Source organism: Calonectris borealis, chromosome 16, assembly GCF_964195595.1.
Source record: "Calonectris borealis chromosome 16, bCalBor7.hap1.2, whole genome shotgun sequence".
Taxonomy (NCBI): Eukaryota; Metazoa; Chordata; class Aves; order Procellariiformes; family Procellariidae; genus Calonectris; species Calonectris borealis.
In genome coordinates this window covers 18,011,059-18,035,964 of record NC_134327.1, presented here as the reverse complement: position 1 = coordinate 18,035,964, position 24,906 = coordinate 18,011,059, and the positions used below count along the sequence as shown (strand labels likewise).

General features: G+C 42.4%; 2 protein-coding genes and 1 long non-coding RNA gene across 11 annotated transcripts in view; 2 read left to right on the top strand and 1 right to left on the bottom strand.

The window, feature by feature from the left end:
- Positions 1 to 102: 102 nt before the first annotated feature.
- On the top strand, positions 103 to 14,794 carry NSMCE1 (NSE1 component of SMC5/6 complex). Of its 3 annotated transcripts, none has more exons than XM_075165639.1 (8): positions 103 to 231; positions 1,293 to 1,436; positions 9,061 to 9,182; positions 10,363 to 10,440; positions 11,796 to 11,942; positions 12,936 to 13,052; positions 13,973 to 14,093; positions 14,572 to 14,794. In XM_075165639.1, exons 1-8 carry the CDS (start codon positions 165 to 167, stop codon positions 14,652 to 14,654), a joined length of 879 nt encoding a protein of 292 aa, XP_075021740.1. In that variant the 5' UTR covers positions 103 to 164; the 3' UTR covers positions 14,655 to 14,794. The 3 variants fall into 3 exon arrangements, with proteins under 3 accessions (XP_075021740.1, XP_075021741.1, XP_075021742.1); XM_075165640.1 differs by lacking the exon at positions 14,572 to 14,794 and adding an exon at positions 14,231 to 14,299; XM_075165641.1 differs by lacking the exon at positions 10,363 to 10,440.
- Positions 7,331 to 23,480, bottom strand: KDM8 (lysine demethylase 8). Of its 7 annotated transcripts, XM_075165635.1 has the most exons (10): positions 22,937 to 23,480; positions 22,423 to 22,589; positions 20,937 to 21,069; positions 19,988 to 20,029; positions 19,065 to 19,214; positions 16,282 to 16,374; positions 14,791 to 16,183; positions 14,013 to 14,105; positions 13,100 to 13,380; positions 7,331 to 12,520 (listed from the first exon to the last, which is right to left on the bottom strand). In XM_075165635.1, the coding sequence occupies exons 1-7, from the start codon at positions 23,441 to 23,443 to the stop codon at positions 16,019 to 16,021; spliced, it is 1,257 nt and encodes a 418-aa protein (XP_075021736.1). In that variant the 5' UTR covers positions 23,444 to 23,480; the 3' UTR covers positions 7,331 to 12,520; positions 13,100 to 13,380; positions 14,013 to 14,105; positions 14,791 to 16,018. The 7 variants fall into 7 exon arrangements, with proteins under 7 accessions (XP_075021736.1, XP_075021732.1, XP_075021734.1 ...); XM_075165631.1 differs by having other exon boundaries at positions 14,013 to 16,183; XM_075165633.1 differs by lacking the exon at positions 13,100 to 13,380 and having other exon boundaries at positions 7,331 to 12,523; positions 14,013 to 16,183.
- LOC142089314 (uncharacterized) overlaps positions 23,026 to 24,906 on the top strand; it is a 41,953-nt gene continuing 40,072 nt past the window's right edge. Inside the window, exon 1 of the long non-coding RNA XR_012676160.1 lies at positions 23,026 to 23,336. This is a non-coding gene — a long non-coding RNA (uncharacterized LOC142089314). The remainder of the gene's footprint in view (positions 23,337 to 24,906) is intronic.

Sequence of the window (24,906 nt, the reverse complement as noted above, 5' to 3'; positions counted from 1 at the left end):
GGGCCGCCCCCACGCCCGCCCCCCCGCCAGCCTCGTTCGGGGCGGGGCGGGGCCGCCCCCACGCCCGCCCCCCCGCCAGCCTCGTCCGGGGCGGGGCGGGGCCGCCGCACTAGCGAGGGGCGGGCACTGCCGGGTCCCGGCCCCGCCTGCGGCCGAGCCGATCGATGTCAGGCGGTTGCAGTGATCACCGAGCTGTCGAGCGTGGGGGGCAGCGGTGCCACGGGCCAGCGGGTGAGGGGGGAGCGGGGGTCGGGAGGGCAGGGCGGGGGCCGTGGTGGGCCTCGGCAGGGGGGCGGAGGCTGGGGGCGGCGGGCAGTGGGGGCAGCAGGGGCGGGGATGGGGCACTTTCTCAGGCGGTTGCCCGTGGCTTCTTCGGTGGGCTGCGGCTGGCGGCAGGCCCGAGGCCGAGCGGGCGGTGAGGCGGCGGTGGCCGGGGCAGAGGCTGCCGGTCGCTCTGTGAGTCTGCTTGAGGAAGAAAGCTGCGAGGGATTAAGAAAGCTGGCGAGGAAGCCTCTTCACGTCCTCCCGTGAGCAGCTTCCAGCGCGCTCCAGCTCCGGGGGGCCGGGGTGCGCTCGGGCTTTGCCCCGGGCAGGCGGGAGCGGTCGGCAGCCGCAGCGTGCCGGCTGCTCTTGCCCCGCAGCGTGCTCGCTGACTCGGTGCTGCTGGTCGGAGACCACCCGCGCCCGGGCGGCGGGGAGTGCGAGGCTTTAACGTGCCGGCACGCACCCGCCTTTCTCAGTGTGGTCCGTTATTCGGTCCTTTGGCTTGGAGGAGGCTGGAAGTCTGGAAGCTGCTTTTTTCTTGTGAACTATTAACCATTATTTGGCTGCAGTGGTCAAGGAATTTCTTGAGATGCTTTTATTTAGTTCTGATGTTCTTCAGAACACTTAGAGGGGGATTTTCTGTCCGAAGTAAGTTACGCTCTAGTTAGACAAGTTATTAGGATATGTAGTAAGGAGAAGCATCTAACACAAAACTACGCAAGATGTTCTGTTGATTGTTACGCATACAACACTACTATTTTCGGTTTGGGGGTGTGATAGCACAATGCCCACGTCGTTTTATTCTGTAGCTAACATTAATTGGACATCATCCAAAAATTGGACTTTTGCATCCTTCTCTTAGAACCTTGGAGTTAGTCACCATCTGTATTCTGAGAACAAGCTGGAGGATCTGCTTTTTTGCCCTGATTCAATGTTAGAGAGTTTAATTGAAATCTTATGTATGCTTGGACATTGTATTTTTAATTTGCGTGAACATGTGTGTTAATTCCAGTTTACACCTCTTGCAGCATTTGAAGTCTGGTGGAATATTGCGATGGCAGCTCAGATGACTGATGCTCATCGGCGGTTCTTGCAGGTCCTGATGTCACATGGGATAATGGAAGGATCAGAGGCTAGGAAATTACACAGGCGTTGCTGTGAAATCCACAAAGGTGTGTCTCTCTTTTTGGAGAAAAAGTAGGGAAATGGAAGAACTATTTTTTTGCTGGCGCAGTTTACAAATAATTAGATTTCTGAAAAGCATACACATCTAAAAACTTTAATGATGTGAATGTTCTCTCTCTTTCCTAAAAGATAAAATAACACAATGCAATGAGGAAAGTAAGTTTTAATCAGGTCAGACTCAGACAGAGCACTTTTTATTTTAGCAAAGATGTTTTAAAAAAATAATTTTTGACACTGATAGTGCTGAAATTTCCAGAATGTTTTCCTTCATACTTATTTGGAAAGATTTCCTTTGGAATATAATGTGAAGTGTATGCTGTTATCCATCTTGAGTAAATCTGTCATATCTGACCGATACATGGTCAGTTGTTTAGTTTTAATATATGCTATACCAAGCTGAATTTTCTGGCACATGTAACAAAAATTTGGTTGTATGCTATCAAATCTGTTTGAAGTTCATGTTCAAACTTAAATAGTACAGAAATGTGTAATCAACTCGATAAGGATTTTTTTCAGAGATCTGCTTACAAATCAGAGATCTGTATTTCATCTTCACTAATTTTGAAAATGTGGTGGGCACAAACCGAAATAAAGCTGTAATGAGTAATGTGTTTAGCACTAATTAATCAGTAGGTATTAGATATGTCAGTTGCTGGTTCCCAGAAAATAGTGAAAGAATAAAATGCCTCTATTTTCATCTTTTCCTTATTTATGAACAAAATAGAAAAGGACAAGGAATGTGTAAGAACAAAAAGTGCCATTTAAAAGGAAACACTGAAATGCTGTTCAAATTAGTGATTTTAAACCACTACTATTGAAAGGCAGATAACTTCAGCAGATACTCAGATCACACATTCTGAGATCTAATATGCACTGAATATATGTCTCGGGTTACTTTCTAGTTCTCCAGTATTTACGACTTGAAAAATAAAAGCCTTCTTAACAGTTATTTGAGGGGTTTAGCCAGTTCAGGATATCTGTGTGAGTCTGTTGAGAGCTGAACCAATAACTGCAGGGCAACTGAACTATTCAGTTGCGGGTGGCTAACCAGGATGATAACTTCATCACCATTGCTAACTATTCTTTCTCTCTGTTAAGAGAGAAGAGACTGTAGTCACTGATGCACACAACCTGTTGTGAACTCCATCTTGCTTTGTTGCCATAAGTGTAGTCCTTTCTGGACGATGGCACTATTTATGCATTTTCCTTAGTTAAAAGGAGTCAAACAGACTCCGTAGGTTTTCAAACTCTCCTGAGCCACAAGAGCTTATTTCAGCATCTGCCCAAATTTCTGACTGAAAAAAATGGAAGTGTGGAAAAATAATGTTGCTTTTTACAGGCTTACTCCTGTATTTGTGAGAACCAAGCCACTGTGATTTGTAAAGGAATTTATCATAAATGCTAGAGATGGCCTAAGCCAATAGCATGGCTATAGTGAGTTTATTGTGTGATAAGAACAAAGAACCTTAAGAAAAAAAACTTTACGGCTACATCGTGTTTTCAGTGTGCAGGATCAGTGAGCTGTACTGCAATAAGAGCTGACTAGAGTTATTATTCATTAGGAAGGTTTATTTAATAGAAGGATTTAGACAAAAATGGCTCCATTGCAACTGCTGTCTACCAAGTACTTGATATTTTTTCTGCATTTTTTGGATGTGTAATGGAAAAGTTTATGAAATTACACAGAAACAGTGTGGGAGTTTTAACTGTTAAAGTTTTATTAAATGCTCTACTTAGGAAAGTGTTTTGTCACGTTGGGAGGCAAAAGAATGTTGAACTTGACTCACTGAATGGAACACTTCCCCCCACGTTTGTTTTACGAACAAAAGAACCATCGATTTGACAAACCCATCCTTGTCAGGGGCAAAGTTAACAGTATCACAATTTACAAGATGATGGTAATAGCATTTTTATGAGGAAACAGCCTGACTGGACTGTTTCTAGATGAAGTTCTGATTTTGATGTAGTTTCTTCAAATACATCTTAATACTTGCTTAGTGCAATCTGAACAATAATTTTCAAATCGGATCAAAGCTAATGTTACTAAAACTAGCTTATTTGAAATAATTCCTTTCTCCTGCAGGTTGTAAGCATTACATAACAAGGCTGTTCCTATCTATGACATTGGTTTCCTTAAATACAAAAGGATAAAAAAGCTGCGTCAAATGAAATCAAGTCATATAGTAACCAGCCTGTGCAGCCTCTGAGCAAAGTGATCTGAAAACTTTCCCTCCTGGTGTTTGGCACATTCTCTTCTTCTGGTTTATTTCAAAATCCTAAGTCTTTTGCGAGGAGACACCTTCTTACGTTTTGTGTATCACTTGCATGCTTCCTGTTAGCAGACAAGTGTCTATGCTAAAATCTGCACACAGCTCTGAAGGAAAAGCTCCAAACCTACACATCTACCAAAGTGCTGTGTAGGACCATTAGAAAGTGTAAATTCAATTAGGATACAAACTGCAGGCTTGTTGAGGAAGGTTATTATAATTGCTAATACTTTTTTACTGGAATCCCTTAATGCATGCTGTTTCTGTCTGCATTGTGTTATGGCTTCTCCAGTTATGAAACACATTATAGTAGAAACTTAAGTGCAAAGTTAAAAACATCTTGCAGATCTCTAGCATTATTTAATAGCTAAGGTACCACAACATTCTCAGTATCCTTTCTGGGGTGGCTTTGTGTGTTGTCTGTGGATGCAAGCTGGCTTTTCCTTTGTTTGTGTAGTCAGGGAAATGGTAATATCTGAGTCGGCTATTGTTGGATCCCTTTACAAGACACTGTGGGAGGAGAATACATAGAACCTTACTCTGACCCTGACCGCACCCTGTAACAGGAAACAGTAAAAATAGGAGAGTTTGTAGTTATTTTTCCTGCTGTCTTTCAAGCCAGCTGAAGTTCTTTAGTAACTGAAGCTCTGGGTTTATATGACTCTAAATACTACAGCTGGAAAGATGATGCCTCTCCCCTGGAAAACACATTTCTCTCTGTAATAGCACGACTTTTTTTTTTTTTTTTACAGATCATGGAATAAATATCGAGATTCATGTGCTCTCTATCCCTTGATAGAGGGATAGATTTCCAAGTTTATCTATTTTTTCTTGGATTCAGCACATCTTCATTTGATGAGTATTTAAATATAACAATATTAGGCATTTTCATGACCAGCATTTTATTTTCTAAAGACAAGGTCATTCACAAGCGTTTTCTTTGCCGCATTCTTCTCGGCCAGAAGTGTAACAGAAAACACAGATATATTTTCCTCTGCTCTATTTTTGATGAACCTAAGGATAATTTGGAGGGACAAAAATTAAGTTGCCTTTCAAACCAATGGCCATATTTACTGAAGGACAATATTAGGTAATATTTATACAATTATTGATAAAATGTAACTGTGTATATTAAGTTACAGTGAAGTTCATAAGAAAAATGGTCGATACAGTCCATATATGAAAGGATGTTTAGAAAAATGGAAGAATGAGAGAAAACTGTTTTTTCCCTGCCTGTAGGGTGTACAGAAGGAGCGTATTGGTTAACCATTCATTAATGTGGATTGTATCAGACCGGCTTTTGTCTAACTATGTTTTGTATTTTATTTAACTGGCTTGGTAGCTCAACTTAGAAGAAAGTAACTATTAGCGTCAACTTTAGTCTACAGTTGTACCATTTTCTTAAGCATAATATATTTCATGCTTGACTGTTGAAAGACCCACTAAATAAATTATATATGAGAAACAGGGATTCATAGAATAGACAAGCATTTTTGCTTTACATGTTTTGTATGTCTTTTAGTATTTAGTATTCTAGGAAAAGCCCTAGCAGCCGCTCCTGTGCGTGACCCAGTGTGCTCATTATGCTTATATCTTGTGTGCAAAGTTCAACTAGAGCTTAGGGGAATTTTTCTTATCTGTGGTGGAATTTCCAGATAACCATCTGTTTGAAGTCTGTGTTTTATGTTACCAGAGAAGTGTTTGCGTTGCAGAAAAGTCCACTGTACTGTTGTTTTGATTTTGCTTTATAGTGCATCAAATATGTCAAAACTAGAAAAAAAAACCGTGGCTCTTGGCTCCTCAAACTAGGCAAACTAGACAATGAAGAATATCACAAAGCACTGACAGACAAGGGACTGGGGAAGATCAGTGGGAGTATAGACAGTGAGATCACACAATTCCTCAGCAGTACTTTGCTATAGTGTAGTGAACACCTTTAACTAAATGCACTTCAGTTATTTCTCTTACGTGTTGTGAGAGAAGTGAATGCTGAGGAAACGTTTTGGTGAGGATGAGATGAGGTTTTCTGGTCGATGGCTGTACTTTCTCCCATCTCACCTGCATCATATTGCCCATTACTAGTTCTGGAAGCCATGCTCCTGCCAGCCTTAGTAGTATTCTTGTATCTTGTCACAGTGCTGCCCACTCTACAGGGGCTCTTCTGTTTTTACTGTGGATTTGCATCTACTTACCTATAGAATTCAAGGTTAGAACGAAGTAATCTTTTATGTCTCGTGTAACGCAGGTACGTGTTTTCTGCTAAATATTTTTTGCTGTGTATCAGATACCTTGTAGCTGGATTAAAACATAAAATGTAGAGAAGTTTATCAATTACTAATTGAGATGTTCTGGTAATGAAGACTGACTATATCCCTTGGGTCAAAATTCAATACTCCCTGTGTTAAGAAGACTGAACAAAGATTGCATGTGTCAGTCTCAAGTTGTATTGAACCAGCACTGTAGCAGAGTGTAGGTGTTAGTCATCACTCAGGTAGTGGGTTAGTGGTTGCTGCAAAAATGAAGTCTTGGCTATGAGTCTTCATTAGAACTTTTAAAGTGCATCAACATTGCAGTGCTGGTGAAAATCCATCTGCGCAGTTTGAATAACTGAGTATTTTCCCTCCCTGAACTCCTTTGCAGTCTGATTGTTTTTGTTCTAGATTGTTGTGTTGCAGTACGCTACTAGAAGCAGCAACTTGTTCTTCCCAGTGATTCTATCTTTCATGGGAAGGCTGAAACACGTATCTTAGATGTATGTGTAGAAAGAGGTTTAATGTGAATGGTTTCGTATGAATTTAAAATAATCTAAAGCAGGATATATGTAAAAAAATTAACAGTGTATGACGTAGGCTAGTCCATAGTTCAAATGTCATTAAGCTCTCCGAGGCAGGGATTGCCTGATTTTATGTATTTATGTATAATACCTTGTGCTATTACAAAGAAGTGTTCTGGCTTGTTTTTGATGTTAAACAGAATAAAGAAAAAAAAGGTATTGTACAACATGTTGCTGTGAAGTGTAATTAAGAATGTTTTGTTTTTAAAGAACTTTGTAAATAAGCTTTTAGATTCCTTTACTGGTAATGGTCCTGTTGCTTCAGTTTTTTCTAGCTATAATAAAGTTAGATGGCAGCATTTTCAAATCCTGATAGGGAGCTTCTTATTATATTAATCATCTTAGTACTAAGAGAGTAACCGAAGGAAATGGGAAAAAAAACCCAAACTCCACCACATTTTTTTCCTCAAAGAAATTCACTTTTCTGAATGTTTTATTCTTCTTTTATTCTTCTGTGAAATGAAAACTGAGCATCAGTGACTTAAAATCCAAAGTAATTTGTCATGTTATTCTTTATGGTTTGTTCTAGTTTTTTGTTTAATTTTAAAGTTTGCAAGATGATAAACTCTATGCCAACTTTATTGTGTTCATAATTGGGTACTGGAATAGCAATTTGCTTTAATTTTATTTGACTGAAGACAGATTACAATAAATACATCTGTGATATGGTATTAGTTGAGATTGCATTTTATGCCCTAGAGAAGGAAATAATTTATTTCTGTTACAAAAAATACTTTACAGCAATTGTAACTAAGTCTTAGATTTTTTTTTTTTTTTAAGGTACTACATTTTATAGGGGGAGTTACTGGAAATTAAGACTTTTCAAACAGTTTAATCCAGTATTTGGAAGTAGGGTAGTCCTGGCTCTAGTATGCATCTAACATACTCATGTTACAATAAAGGTCTTCTTAAATACAGTCTTTCAAAGTAGTATTGACACCTCTGAGATAGTTTACCCGAAGAAAAAAGGAAAAAGACATTCCTGTACACACACAGTCAGAATACAAAGATTGTGGATACTTACTGAATGAAGATCACATTAGTTTGTTTAATTGCTCATCAAATCTGTTGACAGTAAATAACTTGTTTTCAGTAGTAATGTATTTGAATAAACAGTTTCTATCCAATCAGTTGCTATGGCTGCCTGTACAAAAGGTAATTTATAAGCTTTTGTAAATAGTAAAGGGCATTTATCATTTCTCCTGAGTCTGGAATTGTAAATTGACCAACTGTTTAGATGTTAAAATTGTTAAGTGCAGCTCTTGGTGTGATCTGTCCCCCATTCATTTTTATGGAGAGTTTATATCCCTTTTTTTCACAGAAGATCTACTAGAGGCCGCCATTCATCTCACATTAAAATGTTACAGCTGTTGTGTAAAAGAATATTCTTCTGTTATCTTTCATCTTACCCTCTGTTAGATCTGTCACTAACGCTCCCTGGCTTTGATGTATGCAGAGAGTTTCTTGCTGACAGGTGCCAGGCAGGTGGCACGACAATTTGACAAAATTATACTTACTTTAATATTATACTTACTTTATTATTGTTCTTGCTGTTTGTTGGTTTTGTTCACTTAAGGAGTCTTATATATCAGAATCATGAACTTTCTGGGCAGGAACATCCTGTGACTGATGTTTTTGCATTGCACTACGCTATAAAGTATAGTGGGGTTTTGAGAGTGGGACCTCCATCTGATGCTGCTACATAAGTGGTTGACTCTTATAACTGGGAATAGTATTGTTAGTGATAACTGGTAGTATTTTTGAGATATCAATCATTTTTCTAAAATTATGAGCTGTTACTTAACGCTGTTTTTTAAACCCTAGCCCGCTGAAGTCAACAGGAGTTTTGCCACTGACATAATTTTGTTTTGGATGGAAATTCTTGAGGGCATGTGCTGTTGCTGTGCAAGCAAAAGCCGTAGCACGTGCTTCTACAGAATGAGTCCAAATCCATCTTAATTATGTCTATGATAGAACTTCTGCTAATGTTCAATTTGTTTGTAAAACATGACACAAGATATTACCTGTATTTCTACAACGCTAGAATTTTAAGTTTTCTGGTATATAACTTGGTCATTTACATGTCATTAATGTGTGACAGAACACAAAGAAACAAGGAATCCCTTGTGTGTAAAGGAAAGAAAGCAAGTATATTTTTGTATGGTGCATAATAATTTTTCCTGGTCATGTTTTATTTTCAATTCAGCTTAGTTCAAGTAACTGTAATTAATGGATTAATGCGGTGCGTTCCATAGAGCAAGGCAGAATGTCTGGACTCTTTCTCTAAACTCTGACTTTCAAGGAGCTGAGCTGCTCTGAAGGCTAGTAGTCAGCAGCACAAGAAAATAATATGTCTGCTGAATATAACAGAACTGTTTGAATTCTGCCTCACTAACTTTTAGCTTTTTTACGTAGGAAAAAAATGTTTCAGCAGATAAAACATAAAAAGATCTGCCCGATGTGTAGTTGTTTGGGTTTTTTATGTATGTGCTTTTTCTTATTTATTTTCAGCATACTACGCACATGATAAACTGGATGATTTCATCAGTACTATTAACGGCCATCTACAGCCTTTGTTTATGCAGATCCGGAAAGGAATGTCGGAAGGTGATGGGAGAGCACATTATGCTTTAGTAAGTATGTGATGTGCTGCCATCGCGTGGTTTGGCTTCTCATGAGTAGTGCATGGATAGCAGAGGGAGCCTCCCATGTCTCCCAGCTTAAAATTAACCCTTGAATAACATGCCAATAAAAGGTCTCCACACCTTCCAACTGTAAAGGGGCAAAAAAACCTAGCTGTATCTGTGCATAATAAACGTAAGGCTGCCCAAAGTCCCATCTTTGGATGTTAGAAAGATTGAGTTACCTAGGGTCCTTTTCCTACAGTATATCTATAATAGAACTGCTATTTGGAGAAAACAGAGAATCTAGAACTGAAGGCTGCATGTGCCAGCAGGCTTCTTACTCTTAGCAGTGTCGTGTGGTTTATGCGGGGCTGTTCCACTGTAATGCTGGCACTGCTATAGAAGCTACTTGTAGAACAGGGAAGGGGGAGGATAAATTGCCAACAGCCTAGGTGCGTGGAAATGGAACATGGCAGCAAGGACTACAGCAGTGTCTGATTTATTTAGCATAAATATTGCTTAAGTGCTAAAGTGAGATTTCTTTTTCACTTTCTCAAGAGGAATTTTTGAGCAAGAAAACATGGAGAGCCCTCCAACTTTAGTTTTCTTTTTCTCTTAATCAAAAATCAACCTAGCATAAATGGGTTGCTAAGGAATGGCCTATAAAATGTTTCCCTAGATGCTCTGCAATGTGCATGTCAGAGAGGGAAGATTATATAGTAAATTCAAAAGACTATACAGGAGGTATTCTAACATTAGCTGCTGCTTTTAACCTTTCTGGGTCATTTTGCCAGTTCAGTTGAGCTAATAATAAATAGCAGTCGCATGTGCAATAACAGTATGAAATATCAATAACTGTTTTTCACAGTGAAACAAAAATGTGTATTATAACATAGTTACTGCCACTAATACTCTATATTAGTTCTATGGGGGGAGGTGGCGTTGTTTTAAGAGCTTGGATTGGGCAGAGGCAGCTGTGGAGGACATGTGGCTGGAAGATCAGGGGTTGTAAAGAAAGGACTCGAGTACCATCGAGTGCCATCTTTAAGGAACAGCCTCTTTCATGCCACTTAAATAAATTAGATTTCTGTTAATTGTAAGACGATGTATTCTTTACCCCAGAGGATCTTTTGCAATTTATGGTGTAGAAATACAAAGGCACTTAGATTTCAGTTTATTTTTTTTGTAGGTGAATTTGGCAGAAACTGAAATAACTAAAATGGCATCTGACTATACAGAAAATGAATTAGAATTGTTCAGAAAAACAGTAAGTATTAATAACAGTAAGTTATTAATTAGTAAATCACATTATTTGTGAAGGTACGATCTTAAAATGAATGGAAATGGAAATGAATGGAGATGTGGTTCAGGAACTAGTTGCCATCTTACCTAAGTTTATCCCAAATCGAATGGGGGGTGGAGATGGGAGTATATGCAAGTAATGATTCCCTGCTGAAAGTCAGTTACCGGTATACTGAAATCAGCAATAGGGGAGTGCACCTTGGAGTTAGTGTCTTGACATACCTGCTTTTAGTTAAACAAACAACTTCCGTCAGGATTTTCAGTTGTGATTGCTGAATTTTTCACTGGCTTCAGTAGTCTAGTAATATGCAGTAGATTTTAATGCTAATAACATACAAGTTGGATTTGCTGATTTGAACAGAAACATTTGTCTATTGTTATTGCTTAGCCAATTAATTCTGTGTTTAATAAACTAGTCAGAATGCTGCTTTTTAAACAAGAACACATGCACTTGAGAAGTTCCAAATATAACTATTGGGCTGAGATTCCAGAACATTTGATGTCTAATTTCTTATCAACAACCATTAATGTGAGTTGTGATCATAGCTATGTATCCTGCATGTTTTAGTGATTTGTTCTCATAGTGCCTTCAACTTTGAGGACTTAATTTCTCCAGCCATAGACTTTTTAATTTTTTTTTTGCACACACGTTAAAATAAAATTTTCTTATAAACTGGAAAGAGAGGTGTATTGACTATTCTATGACAGCTGCAAAAGTCTAATCTACATGGATAGTACTCGGAGATTTCCTTGCTCTCCCCATTATTGGTGAAGCACCTATACAGCCATCTCAGCAGTGCAGAGGTGGCATTGTCATGGTACATATTACTACTGGCATAAAAACTCTGCATGCTGCTCTGAGATAATGAGCAGCAAGAGTGTTTCCAATGAGGGAGATTCTCTGAAGATTGGTAATACTGCTAAAACCTTCAAGTGCCAGGTAGGTTAAGCAGTACTAATGACTCCAGAGTGGACAAACTTCCTTTAGTAGCAAGAGATTTTTCCTCAAAAGAGCCTTGACAAAGAGCAGATAAAGAAACAGATCTGCCACCCCTGAGTATGCTCAGGGGTCCCTGAATGCAGCTTCATTTAGGCAGCACTGTACAGGCCTATTTGTGGAAATATTTTCTTGGCAAAGATTAAAACTGTCAAGGTAACAATGATTGTTTCAGCTTTTGGCCTTTGTTTTACCGTTCTGGTTCAAGCCATATACGGTAGTATACCTCATATGTATGGATGCTAAAAAAGCTGCGCATTACTATAAGGTGTGTCTATCTGATTGCATCGTTTTTTAATGGTTGAAAATGTTTCTTTCTGTAGATGGACCTAATCATTTTGTCAGAAAATGGCTTTGCCTCTTCTACAGATATTTTAAACTTGGCAGACCAACTTAAGACAAAGAAAATGAAGAAAAAGGAAGCGGAACAAGTGCTGAAAGTTTTTGTGGAGGATAAGTGGCTCTCTGAGGTAACTGCTGTATCTTTTCAAGTGTTTGTATTTTAATAGGTCCAGGTATTATTTTCTTATGGATGCGATGGCTGAAACTGAAGCTGTTCTTTAATGAGTGATGGCTAAAATGGTTTTGTGAGGCCTGTGCTTATTGCTGCTCCAGTGATTTTTGCAGAAAAGGTAGTACATTTACAAGGAAAAAGTCCTTGGGTAGATCTATACAGAACAACACGGTTTCTGTTTCTTGCACCTGAGCTAGGTGGGTATGTGTGTACAGCCTTGCATTGCGACATACAGACATCCTTTGTACACAACAGCACTGCATACTTAAAACTTGGAACAAGAGCTGGGGAAAGCTCTTCAGGATGATCAGTGCTGTTAGTTACGTTTAGAATGTCCTGAAAAGCAGTGAGGCCAAACATGTTGAAAACTCCGGTACCAGAAATGTATGGGCCACTGTGCACATTTTTAAATCTCCTTTACTTCATGAGGAGAAATTGAGATTCACTTACCATGTGGACGCTGCAGTTGCTTGCCAAGACAAGTGAGACCTCAATCCCTTTTCTCCTGGATTCATTGCATCATAGATCTCCAACCTGCTGCCACAGGTTTACTTATGTTAGAGTGACTTAGCAGAGCTTTTCAAAGATACCTCAAGCAGTAAATGCCTAGATTTTGCTGAAGGCCAGCAGAATTTCCACTGATGTGCAAATGGAGGGTCCCAAAACTGCATGCCTGCAGTTAACTCTGTTAAGGAGAGCATGCTTGCTCATCTGTACCTTCCAAGGACTAGATCTCTGTTAAAGGTGTGAGATCTTTATTCTGATCCTCTGAACAAATTAATTCTGCTACTTCAGAAGTATTTTGGCTTTGCATTGTATCAGTGTCAGCACGTTAGTTTCACAGCAGAAAAAAAGTGGATGTCAAATGCTTGCTAGCAGGTGGTTAGAAAAGTCAAAAAAGATAAAAGGAATTAAAAGAAATTCCTCATCTTGCCACTTATTTCCTTAGAGGAATGGAGAATATACTCTGCATACTCGCTGCATAATTGAGATGGAACAATACATTCTCAACAACTACCAAGATGTGGCAAGGAAGTGTAACATCTGTCACAGCCTTGCCATCCAGGTAACATTTGTTTTATCACCTCAGTAGGCATCTGCCGATGTACTTACATGGTTATAGCTAAAGTTTGTGATACTTTTCCTTCGACTATTAGGCAGGCACTGAAAAATTGTCTTGTAATCTGGTAATGGTGCCCATGCATATAAAGAAAATCCCTTTTTTTTTTTTCTTCTTCACTGTTAAGTATTTTATCTTCTGTCTTTGGAAAATAACTTGTCTTGGAGCAGTATCTCCAAGTATGAACTTGGAGAAAGCGAACTCACCCAATGAGGGAACATTATTGTGCTGTCTTGCTTTCCAAAGCCAGCAGGCTAGAGATGAACCCCTTATTCTTAAATAGGCATAACAGTTAAGTGTTAGCTATCTTATCTTTGGACCTTACAAATAGCAGTCTTCATGTGACACACGTTCATCTTTGGTCCTGGGATTTTGGTCCAGGAATTGCTTGTGTCTTGGACTTCAGAATGAACATGTATGCTTATATATAGCATGCTAAAGCACTATACTTTGATAGCTGGTAAGTTACCAGTTTAGTCTTGCATAAGTGGTTACAGCCTGAACTCCTATTCCAAAACTACTGCATTCCCTTGCTCCTTGACCCTGCATCTTCTCATCTTCCCAACTAACGTGCTTCCATGTTACTTTTTCCATCCCAGTAGGTCTCCTTTATTGCAACCAAATAGCTCAATGTTGTTTGTCTTTCAAGCTATATTTTCTTCATATAGGGAAATGGTATTTCCTAGTTTCCAGAAAAATACCTCCTCTTATCATGTACCAACTTTGACTTTTGGGTATCCACCAACTGTACTGTGTGAACCATTCTTTGGAATAAAGCATTGCATATCTGCTGCCCTTTGTAACAACTTTATGTTAAACTGAAGGACAGGTTAGAAAGACTTTTTTATCAACACTTCTGATTTCAGAGCCAAGTATGTGAATCCTGTGGAATTGGAATGCATTTACCTTGTGTCAGAAAGTACTTTAGAGCTCAGACTGAACCACGCTGTCCGCAGTGTAATGATTTCTGGTCTTGTGACATTCCAGGTACCAAGCAACCTATTTTTAAAAAAATTGAGGGTAATAATACTAGAGAATGGACTGTGACATTCAGTGGCACTGCCTATATTATTTATAGTTGTAGTTGAATATCAGTTATTTCTGACTTCAGTTCTACATTTCAGACAGTAAACCATACATGAGCAACACTGAGCCCTGAAAGTGCAAGGATTATGCCTTATGGTCACTAGCAGGTCCTGTGCATATTGTTTCTAACAACATTAAAGTGTGGAGGGGTGGGACGGGGAGTAGGGGGCAGACACAACACATGACACTAAAACTTCTGGAAATACTGAGTTTCTAAGAAGAGCACAGTCTCTTCAGAATTCCTCTGTTTAGCCAGGGAAATCGGACATTCTGAACAGGAACACAGGAATATATAAAGCATTTTAAAGATCTGGAGGTTATACAATATCATCCTTTTTTTGTGTGTCATTCATTAACCTTCCTTTTGTTTTCTTTACAGGTATGAGTCGGATAGACGCCCAGTCACCATCAAAAACAGGGAGAGCAGAGAAGAGCTTCATTCTCAGCACTGGACGACGCTAGTAAAACTTGCTTTCAGTGAAATCTTTTTTCCCCGCTCTTGCAGAATAGCCAGAATGTATTGTATTCATTAGTAACAGTGCATTGTACTTATTTTCTCCTGAACTGTTAAGAATCTTAAAATAAAACTATCATTGACCTTCCTCTTCTCCTTCTTCACAGTTATGCCTGCACAGCTTTCTCGGAGGCTCTTTTGTGTATGTAGTTCTCCACAGTCTTGGGTTGGGACTCTCAGTGCATGTTTGGGAATGAAAGATGCAGATGTTTTCAGTCAGTCCTGCAAGCTGAGCTATGCAGATGAACTATTAGAAGAAGCCTTTCTCAGCAACAGTGTTCCCTATTTGTACAGTTTCAGTTGCACAACTGAAAATGGAACCTGTTACTAGCACCACAGGGCTTCAAGCGGGTGAAAAATCAATGCAGCACTTTTGGTCTCCTCACGAAGGAGCTGGCTGAATATCTGATCTAGGGCTAGAGTTTGAACACTTTCAGTTGGCATTGTTGCTTGGTTTTTGTCCCTTCTTTAGACACCAAAGAGTTCATCTGACATATGGCCAGGTCACGAGCAGCTATGCTCAATAAGAGAGGGAATATTCCCACAGTCAAAACGATTGGGAAGGAGAAGGACAAGACTTTTGGGGCAATGCCAGCTTATGTCTGTGAAGTGTTAAAAAATTATCATATTAAGATTCTTTTAGTTTTTAGTATTAGCACTTCACTCTCCAGTTTTATGTAAGGGTGCTTCTTCCTTTAAGAGTGACTTGAAAAAAAGACAAGGACTAGATATTTATTTAACTGCAATTAAACTATGGATTAACTACAATTAATTATGTTCCTAGGCCTTAACACTAGTAACTTTTTCTGTATAGGAGATTGGTATCTTGCATCGTGTTAGCTTTTTTTTTTTTAAACATATTGAACCTTTGGGTCGCACCATCCCTCATTGTTTATGTAACTCCAATTTTTACTGTTACTAAATGCAAGTAGAAGATAACACTAACCTGATATTCCAAATACAGTTTGAAGCAGAGTCCTGACTGTGCCCATATATAGAGCTGTTTCAGATGTACACACGCATACAATATGATGACCTAACATGCTTTTTATGAGGAGTTCATATTAGAAACATCCATAAAAATAAAGTGGCCGTAGCGTCTTTTTTTCCATTTACCCATCCAGACTTTTTTACCATGCTGAAGCAAGAGTTTGTTGGTTTTTGTTTTTTTTTTAATCCACCTCTAACCTCTGGATAGGGAAGAACATTCTCATGCTTAAAAATAATTCTCTTGGGAGAAGATGCCAGATGCTACTCTTTCTGATTTTTAATTCCTATAACAATGCTAACAGACTTTATGCATGCTTCAGAGCTATGACCACCAGAAACTGACAGAGAAGCTGATATCAAGCGATCGTACATAGTGCCAATATTTAACTGGAATAAACAGAACCTGTCCAGGCATCAGAATACAGGACTGAAATGCAGCCTTTCTGAAATCAGGAAACTTAACTAAGTCAGGATCTTCCACATCAACCTATAAAAAAAGAAAACAATCATCAGTAGAATGTCTTTACTCAAATACAATTTGATGAAGTAACATTACTGATACTAAAATTTCAGGCAACTATTTACCTGACTAGTGTTGTGAAGAATTTGGCTCTCATGTGGGTACAGGTTTTCTGAATCTTGAGGTGAATATAGACGGATATACTTTCTTCCAAATACCTGTATATATTACAACAAATGTTTTCCATCTGTCATTAACCTGCACATTACTGGAAACTGTGGGCCATAGCTGGCATTTAACAGTAAAATATACCTGATTACAAGAAACATCATTATCTTTGTTAGTAATAAACAGACACTGCTATCATAAAAAGTTAAAACAAATCAGACTATTGGAATTCAAGTACCTGTTCCCTTGGAGCAGATAAGAATTTGAAATACCAGGAAATGCGTTTAACCAAATTACTTTAAATTCAAAGTTTAAGGCACCCAATTTATACAATGATGTTATTTGGGCTCTACGTAGCACGAAAGTGATTAGAAAAAGAACTGAGTATAAGGAGGTCGAGTCTCCAGTGCAGTTCACATCAGCAGGCAGAGGTACCCACACAGAGCGACTGCTAAGCTTCCATATACTCCTTCAGCTCTTATTTCTGTGTCTTCATTAAATCAGTTCTTTCATTGGAATGCTTAATTGAAAGACTAGAACTCATAAGGCAAGTGGACTGACTGACCTGAACACTACACTGAATTGCAAGTTGTTGATGCCTAAAATGAAGTGGCAGAATAAAAAAGTCAAAGCCGATTCCTGCACTGATACCAGTGGAATGCCCACAGAAGGCACAGGGTGAATATACATGCTGCTTGTGCCAGGATTCAAGATTTCTTCAAGGGCCAGGCATGATCATATTTGTTTGGAACTATCACATTAAAGGATAAGTCAGTACTCTGACTAACCACAGCACCCTGGACTGGCATTATGCTACCAAACTATTCCTAACCAAGCTGCTTTTCCTCTGTCTTAACATCCCTTCCCATGTAATAGAACATGATTTCTTGAAATCTTACCAACACCCAAGTTGTAATGCTAGATGTTTAGAGTTTTTTGCTTCAAGGACAGCACATAAATGTATTCTAAAGGCTGGACAAGAATCAGTGTATTCCTGCCCTGTCCTACTCTTCACTATCACTGGTTAAACTACTAGAGCATTGATCTGAATAACTACAGCTGTCACGTGTTTTTAGGATGCCTTCCATACCCCAAAGGTATTATGGATATTAATTAGCTCTCTAAAGAACCAAGTGTTAAGTGATATTTTTGGTGATGTATGAAGGTAAAGAAAATGTTGGTTATGGCTCCAATAGCACATTTTCTGAATCCCTGAATTTTTTTTGAGGGGTGGGTGTTACCTGGACTGCTGTGAGCTATTAACAGCTTCTTCCTTCACTTGCCTCGCTGGGTTAAGGCCTTCTATATTGCAAGGTTGAACACACAAGTTAATGGGCAACAGTCTGCATCTCCAGGTACTGGTTTCCTCATTAATGGAAATACTACGATCTCTGCAGCAGCTACCACCCAGCCAGTAGAGTTCACTCCACTTTGTTACTTGTACTTGTGCCTTCCTGGACTCCACAGCCACAGTTTAAATGGCATCAAGAGGCAGCACCGTTTTAACTGAAAATTGAAAACTGCCAGATCACCTGCTGTTCAAATTACAAAGACTCTTTTACAGCACTGGCAGATAATCTCCCATTCTTCAGGCAGAAGAATACAAGTTCTCAAGTTTGTAAGGGAAGTATCTTTTCCCAGTCCAACAACTCCTATGACAGACTTCCACCCAAAAAAATTCCCCTCAAGCTTTACATAGTGTGTATAGTAGGATACTTTGCTTTCAGAATGCATGGGGGTGGGGAGGGGGGCGCGGGGAGGCGGGGGGGTAGAGAGGGAGAGAGAGGCAGGTTAGCGGGGAAGAGAAATACAATATACATACATAGAGAAACAATACATGTATATAATTGCACAGCAGTTGTAAAAACCCACTTTAGGAAGGCCTGAATTAAGCCTCAGTTCCAAGTGAAAACACAGGTTAGCAGGATGCAACTGTTTGGGACAGAGGAACTAAGGCTCAATCCATAAATAAGCACAAGTAGAAAGTATTCAATATCGTGATCCTGCTGGAGAATGTTTGAAAGTGCAAGCCATATTTTTTTTTAGAGTCTGATGGGATGGACGAAGAAACGGCAATCTCCTTCCAGTAAGCAAAAAAACCCTCAGTGTTTGAAGATGTACAGTTGTCAACTGCTTAGCCCAGGAATACGTCTTTGGGCTTGTATAGCGCTTACGACAAAGGGCCCCAGTACTTCACTGTATTACTCTGCACTAAAAGTCATCATCAAGAAGCTTACCAACAGTAACTCACTTAGCAGCAATGAGGTCACAGAGCAAATATTACTTCATCTGACTCTCAATGCATGCACTAATGGATATTTTACTGGGTAACCTGGAGTGGATTAAAGTATGCACCTAAGTCCACCCCAAATCTTGCTGTTCCAGAAAAGGAAGTTCTTTGGTACACTATGACAGGATCCAGGTTCTTCCCAACTCTGTTACCAAATTCCTTGTGTGACCTTGGAAAAGCTGCTGCTTATGATTTCCATTTATCATCTGTAAAATGAGGGTGAGTAATGGCCTATCTCGATGAGGAGCACTTGTGGCCTATAAGGTTACATTAAGTATTAAGTTGCAGTAGTAACACATGCAACAGAATAGCAAAACAATATCTGCATATTCTCTATCCTTCAATCGTTCATCAAGTTGTCTGCTACCCTTGCTTCTAACTCTTACATACCATAGGCATTTTTTCTAGCTATAGCATTAATGGCATGTGTAGAGTAAGTAGAGTACAGACCTGGGCTAAAAAATTTTGCTGGGGATCCTGATGAAGAGGTGAGATAGTGCCTTCTGGACCAAACCAAGCGTTAATGGTGATGTCATCTTCTTCCCCTTCCCCCAGGCAGCAGTAGTCAGGGATACTGATATCCTCTTTCAATTCTGGGATCTACTCCCATAAAGAAATAAACATTAAGAAGGGTATGTGCTGACTTGCCAAATGCATGTAATTTGAGGAACAGAGGAACAAGGCTTGGCACACAGAAAACAAATGACCTGCTTGTCCAGCAAGGACAGGCCAGGAGAGAAGTAGCTGAACTGCTAGGAATCTGCAGGAAATGCCCTCACACTTTCTGTCCTAGCAAGCAGATTCTGTTGGAAGGAGAGGTGGGAGAAAGAAAGGGGTTTCTCATTCTTCAGAGACCCTTTGCTTTAGCAGAAACCAGAGAAACCCAAGAATGAGTAGATTTGCTGTTCGTGGAAAAGGAGCAGCTGATCTTTTATACACTAAGCTTGCTTCTCCGTGAGATTCCTTTTTATGTCTCCCACCAACCCAATCTCTGGTAAACTGGAATGACATTTCAAAATATGGTGAACATATCAGCACTGAAGACTGTCTCCTGTCCAAATCTCTTCCCTGACTTACACATTCATTGGGGAAATGCTGCTTTCCAGGTGATATCCCTGTAAGTATATGCTACATTGTACCGAAACAGCACTAAGATTGAATATCTTCACCCCTGAAAGAGTTTTGTTTCCACGCCTTTCAGCCAAATGGAACAAACCCCTCCCTCTGTTCCTTCAAATTGTGGGAATAGAAACTTAAACAATACTGTGAATTCTCCGTATGCCCTTCCATCTAGTAGAGTTGACATCCTCAGAGATGTCTTGTGCTACAAAGGGAACATTTGACTGCAGAAAGATAGAAACATTCAGTTTTACCTGATCAAAAAGCTGGTGCTGGGCAAGGTATCCTACACTGTTCTGAAATTACAGCAGAGAAAGAAAAAAATGCATAGTGACATATAGGGTAAGACTTCTCAGTCGGTTAATTTACTTACAGGTGAGTAGAATTTACTTATAGATAGCATCCATTTCCAATGTCCTATTTCAGAGTACTAGAATTGTTTCAACAGTTGACTGGTATAAGGGGTCTTCTGAAATAGTAACTTACAGCTACACTGAAATTGTAAGAGTGTAGATATATCCCCACAATCGACAAAATATCTAGCTCGAGTTACTGGAAGAAGCCTACCTACAGTCCCTACGGAGTCTCAACAACAGTTCTGTTGTCAACCCTGTGACAACACTCTGCATCTTTATAGCTAGACCCCGCGGGTACACAGACTAGTTCACCCTCACTCCCTGTAAGTATCTTGATATTCTATTCCAGCCTGCACCACAAACCAATTTGCAATGGCACATGGTCCTTCCTGCCAGAAGACTACGAAACAGAAATGAAGGCTTCAGGTCCTCAGCTGTGAAAGTACAAGGACATTCAATTGCTAATCAACTTTTTATTTGTGAATTTGGATCTCGATCCTAGATGTCAGTAAGCAGGTTAATGACCAAGAGGAACAAAACTGCTGGCTGAGGATCCCTTATCCTTAGACTCCACCATTCAGGCTTTTGCTGCTGAAGGTATCTATCTATTCTTCCAATTCCAGCTGCTGTCCATTTGATTACATATAAAAATCAAACCTAGCTATTGTTACAATAACTATGTGTAGTTTCAGATCTTGAAAATATGTCAAACTTTTTAATTCAGAGTTGTGCTTATAGCATACCCCCTCCCTTGACATCATCTCTAAGCATGTTCGTTCTAAGCAGAAATTCTGTACCACTAACACACTGCTGTATTTGGAGATGAAACAAAATGAGAGTAACAAACCTCATTCACAATATACTGGTTGATGAAGTCACTGACAGTCATGAGCTTCTGAGACCATTCCTCATCTGTGTATCGGGTACCCAGTTCCACGGGGACTGTGCGGCACCCTGCGACTTGACAAAAATAGTCCACGCTGAAATAAAGAAAGTTCCATTACCCTTTTATACCGCTCTTCCTACTAATTTTGAACGTAAGGCAATCAATCAAAATCAATCTTTTAGAGTAATAAAACTCTACCACCATAAGTTTCTTCTCTCTAAAACCAACAACCAGAGACAAAAGGCAGCAGAAAAGGATGCAAGCAGCAAGGCAACAAGCAGTGAAGTTTGTATGTACATTATGCCACAATTGTCTGTTTTGCTTCATTTTAAAACCTTGTTTACCTCAGTTAACTATTGTTTCCTTACGAGCTAAGGAGATTTAAGCTGTTAGTCTCTCTTGACTAGGGATGGCTAATCTTTTTGCTGCCTGCTGCCATGTTTGCTAAATAGTATGTTGTATCTTTTTATTATTAACGCTAGATCAACTCTCTGTCAGTGCCAAATTCCATATACAGGTGCCAATAATATCCACCCTGGCTAAAGTCAGAGGAATTACTTTGATGGGTGGTATACATCTCTCCATTGACAATGATATTAACTAAATGGAGAAGTTCATCTTTTTAAGTGTCTGAAGTTAAGCAGTGGAATACCTTTCCTCAAAATAGAATAAAACCCCTATGAAATAACAAGTGTGTTCAGTTAATGTCAATTTTACCCTTGGCTGTGGAACGAAAGCAGTTTGTGAGTGTTTTCTCCCCTTTTCTAAGGAATCGTGAGCTCTCACAAATGTTCGATTCTCAGTATTGGAGATGTTGGCTCCATTGCTTACATTACACAAGCAGCACAACGTTATTACTCACTCCTGAATGGTGGTGTCTGGAAACTCAACACTCAAACATGACACTGAACAAACATCAATGCTTGTACATGTGAAGGAAAAAGCCAACCATGTTTACTCACACATCTCTTCCACAAATTCACTTTCCATTGCACTAATTATCAGCAAGTTCTGAGATGTAAAAATCATTGATTTGTGTCTGACACAGACCCACTTAGGATGTGAGCAGCTCACTGGAACAGTTAGCAATGCATGCTCATCGCTAGTTTCCAGCCAAGCAACACACAGTGTCAGCAATTCGCCAGAGCGCTCCCCGGCACAGCCTGGGGAGGCAGGGCTGAGGGCTGCCTTCAGCGCCGTCCCGGCCAGGACTGGGTTTCCCCAGCACACCGGAGCACTTACCGTGCAATGCTCTGGATGGTTTGATGCGCTTGCCTCATCTATGAAGCAACTTCTACAGAGCAAAGACAACATCGCAGCAGGAAGGTCATGCTCAGTGGCACCTATCTTCTGTGAAGGTCTCTATGCTCCACCGAGCATCAAGATACCTGACACAGAAAACGATCCTCACCCTTACTAGGACAGGGAAGAAACTCTTATTTCTCACCTCCACTTCTTCATACACGGCCAGTGGTCAATAATCCCCTCTAAGACCACAGGCTTCTGTGGAATTAGGTAGTTGTCTCTGAAATGCTCCAGCGAAGGGCAGTGAAGGTGTGGAAGCGCATCTTCTGGCTGCACAACAGGGGCTGGAGGGGGGCCAATCCGGATCCTCTGGAACAGAGGCGTCCTCCTCCAACAGCTGCCAGCCAAGGCCTCCGCGGCCTCCCCGCCGACCGGCCCGGCCCGCCCTGGGACCGCGCGCTGCCGGAGGGGCCCCGGGGCCGGCGGGGGGGGGACAGACGACAGGGGGGCAGCCCGAGGATGCCCGGGCTCGCCCCGGCGGCGAGAGGGGCCCGCGGGGGGAAAGCGGGGGGGGAGAACGAGGGGAGGGGGCGCCGAGAGGGAGGTCGCGGGGACCCCACGGGGCGGGGCCGCGAGGGCAAGGGGGGCCGGGGGGGGAGCGCGGGGGGGCGCGGGGCCAGGTCGCCTCAGGGCGGCGGGCCGCGGGCGGGCGGTACCTTGGCGCTCCCCTCGGCCGCGGCGCGCCGCTTCCCGCGGGGCAGGTGCGCCTGCAGGACGCGGACGAGGCGGGCGAGGACGTTGTCCAGGACGGAGGCGCCCATGAGCAGCCCCATGTCGCAGAGGCGGACGGCAGGCGCCAGCGGGCGGCCGGCGGCGACCTCGGCTAGCGCCCCGAAGAGGCAGCCATAGGCGTAGACCTGCCGCCAGGCCTTGCTGACCTCCCGCCACGGCCCCGCGTTCAGCTTCTCCCAGGAGTAGTCGCGCAGGACGTCGCCCAGGCGCCGCAGCGCCGCCGCCGCCGCCCCGCAGGGCCGGCCCGCCGCGCCGTAGAGCAGCCCGCGGGCCCGCCGCAGCAGCGTCAGGACGCAGTCCTCCACCTCGCCGCTCAGCGCCAAGGTCAGTCCCTCCTCGGCGCCGGGCAGCAGCGCCCGCACCTCTACCCAGAGCGCGCCGCCCGCCGCGGGGCCGGCGGCAGGGCCCTCCGCGCCGCCGGGCGCCGCCATAGCAGCGCGCCTCCGCCGGCTGCCGGCCTCCGCGGCGCAGTTCGGCGCTGCCGGGCCTGCGCCGGCCTCGGGGGCGGGCCGCGGCGGGGGGGCGGGGTGCGGGGGGCAGGCCGCGGCGGGGCGGCCCGCCCGGCGCGGGTCAGGTCTGCGGCGCGGCGCCGCCCGCCTCGGGGGCCTATCCCGCCCGCGGCTCCGCCCCGCTCCGGGCTGCCAGTGCGCCAGCCGGGCCGGTGGCCTGGCGGGGGCCGGGCCGCTGCTGCCGGGCGTCTGCGCCCCAGCGGCTGCGGCAGTAGCGTTGGCGTCGCGTAGCGAGAGGGGAGCTGCCACGGGAACCACGGCAGAGTGCCGCCGCGGCGAGCCCCGCGCAGCCCGTGGAGCCCCCGCCGCCCGTCCTCGTCCGCTGCGGGTGGGCCCGGCGAGGCGGCCGCTGGCTTCGGCCGCTGCCGCGGCGGGGCCCCTGGGGGGTCCTGGCTGCCCGGCAGAGGGGCCAGCAGCCGGCTAGCGGGGGCGTGCGGGCGTCAGGTGTAGTTACCTCCTCCTCGCCGCACCTCCTCGGTTGCCGCCGGCAGCTGATGCGGGGGCAGATGCAGGCTGTTCTTTGCACGCCTCTTCATGGTATTTTTCGAATGCGTTTTCGTAATTGAGAGTTCCTCGGCTGCTCTGAGCCGGCGCTCCGGGGTGCCGCTGGCGGAAGGAGCAGTCCCGCTCCTGCGCGGCCGCCTGCCCTTGGTTTGTGCCCTTACACTGCTGCGAGTGTTCATGCAGCCCCGGAACGAGCGGGAATGGAAACCTCTTCTAGATTAAAAGATACTCGTTTTCTTAGGTTAGTTTTAGCCCAGATCAGTCTCATGATCAGTTCATCACGTAACTGTATGCTTTTACAGATGTAAAGAAGGGAGCGATAGGGGCTTTAAGTGGGTGAAGAAAGTGGAGCCATTCCTTTCGGTGGCACTGCAGTTTTTTTGCTGGGTTAAAGGCTCTGTGAAACTGTAGCCCGGGTCTCCATAAGCAGTGAAATATCACCAAAACTCTGTCTCGAAACTGTCATTTCGGCTCTTGACCAGCAAGTCTATTGGAATTTAGTAATTGTATGATTGATGTAGCTGGCTGCATTGAAGGGGAACGTATAAATCCAATCTAGTTTTCTTTCTACTGTAGCTTACATGTTAACCATACAGTGACGGTATGAGGAAGATAGCTGTTTCACTTCAGGAATCTCTCTGTTCCAGAAGTGGGACAGCTATTAACAAGTAGATGACTCCTGGAAGACTGGGAGATACTCTAATCAATGTTGATCTTAAATATTAGAAAGAAAGCCTATCTGGGACCTTGCGTGCTGATCTGAGTAACATGAGAGGAGCCTAGAAGCGTCGGGGTGAACGCTGCTGAGAGGCAATGTCCTTTTGGTAGTTTATGCTGCATGCTTTTAATCTGTGCTTAAGCCGTGCTTTCTATATGGAATA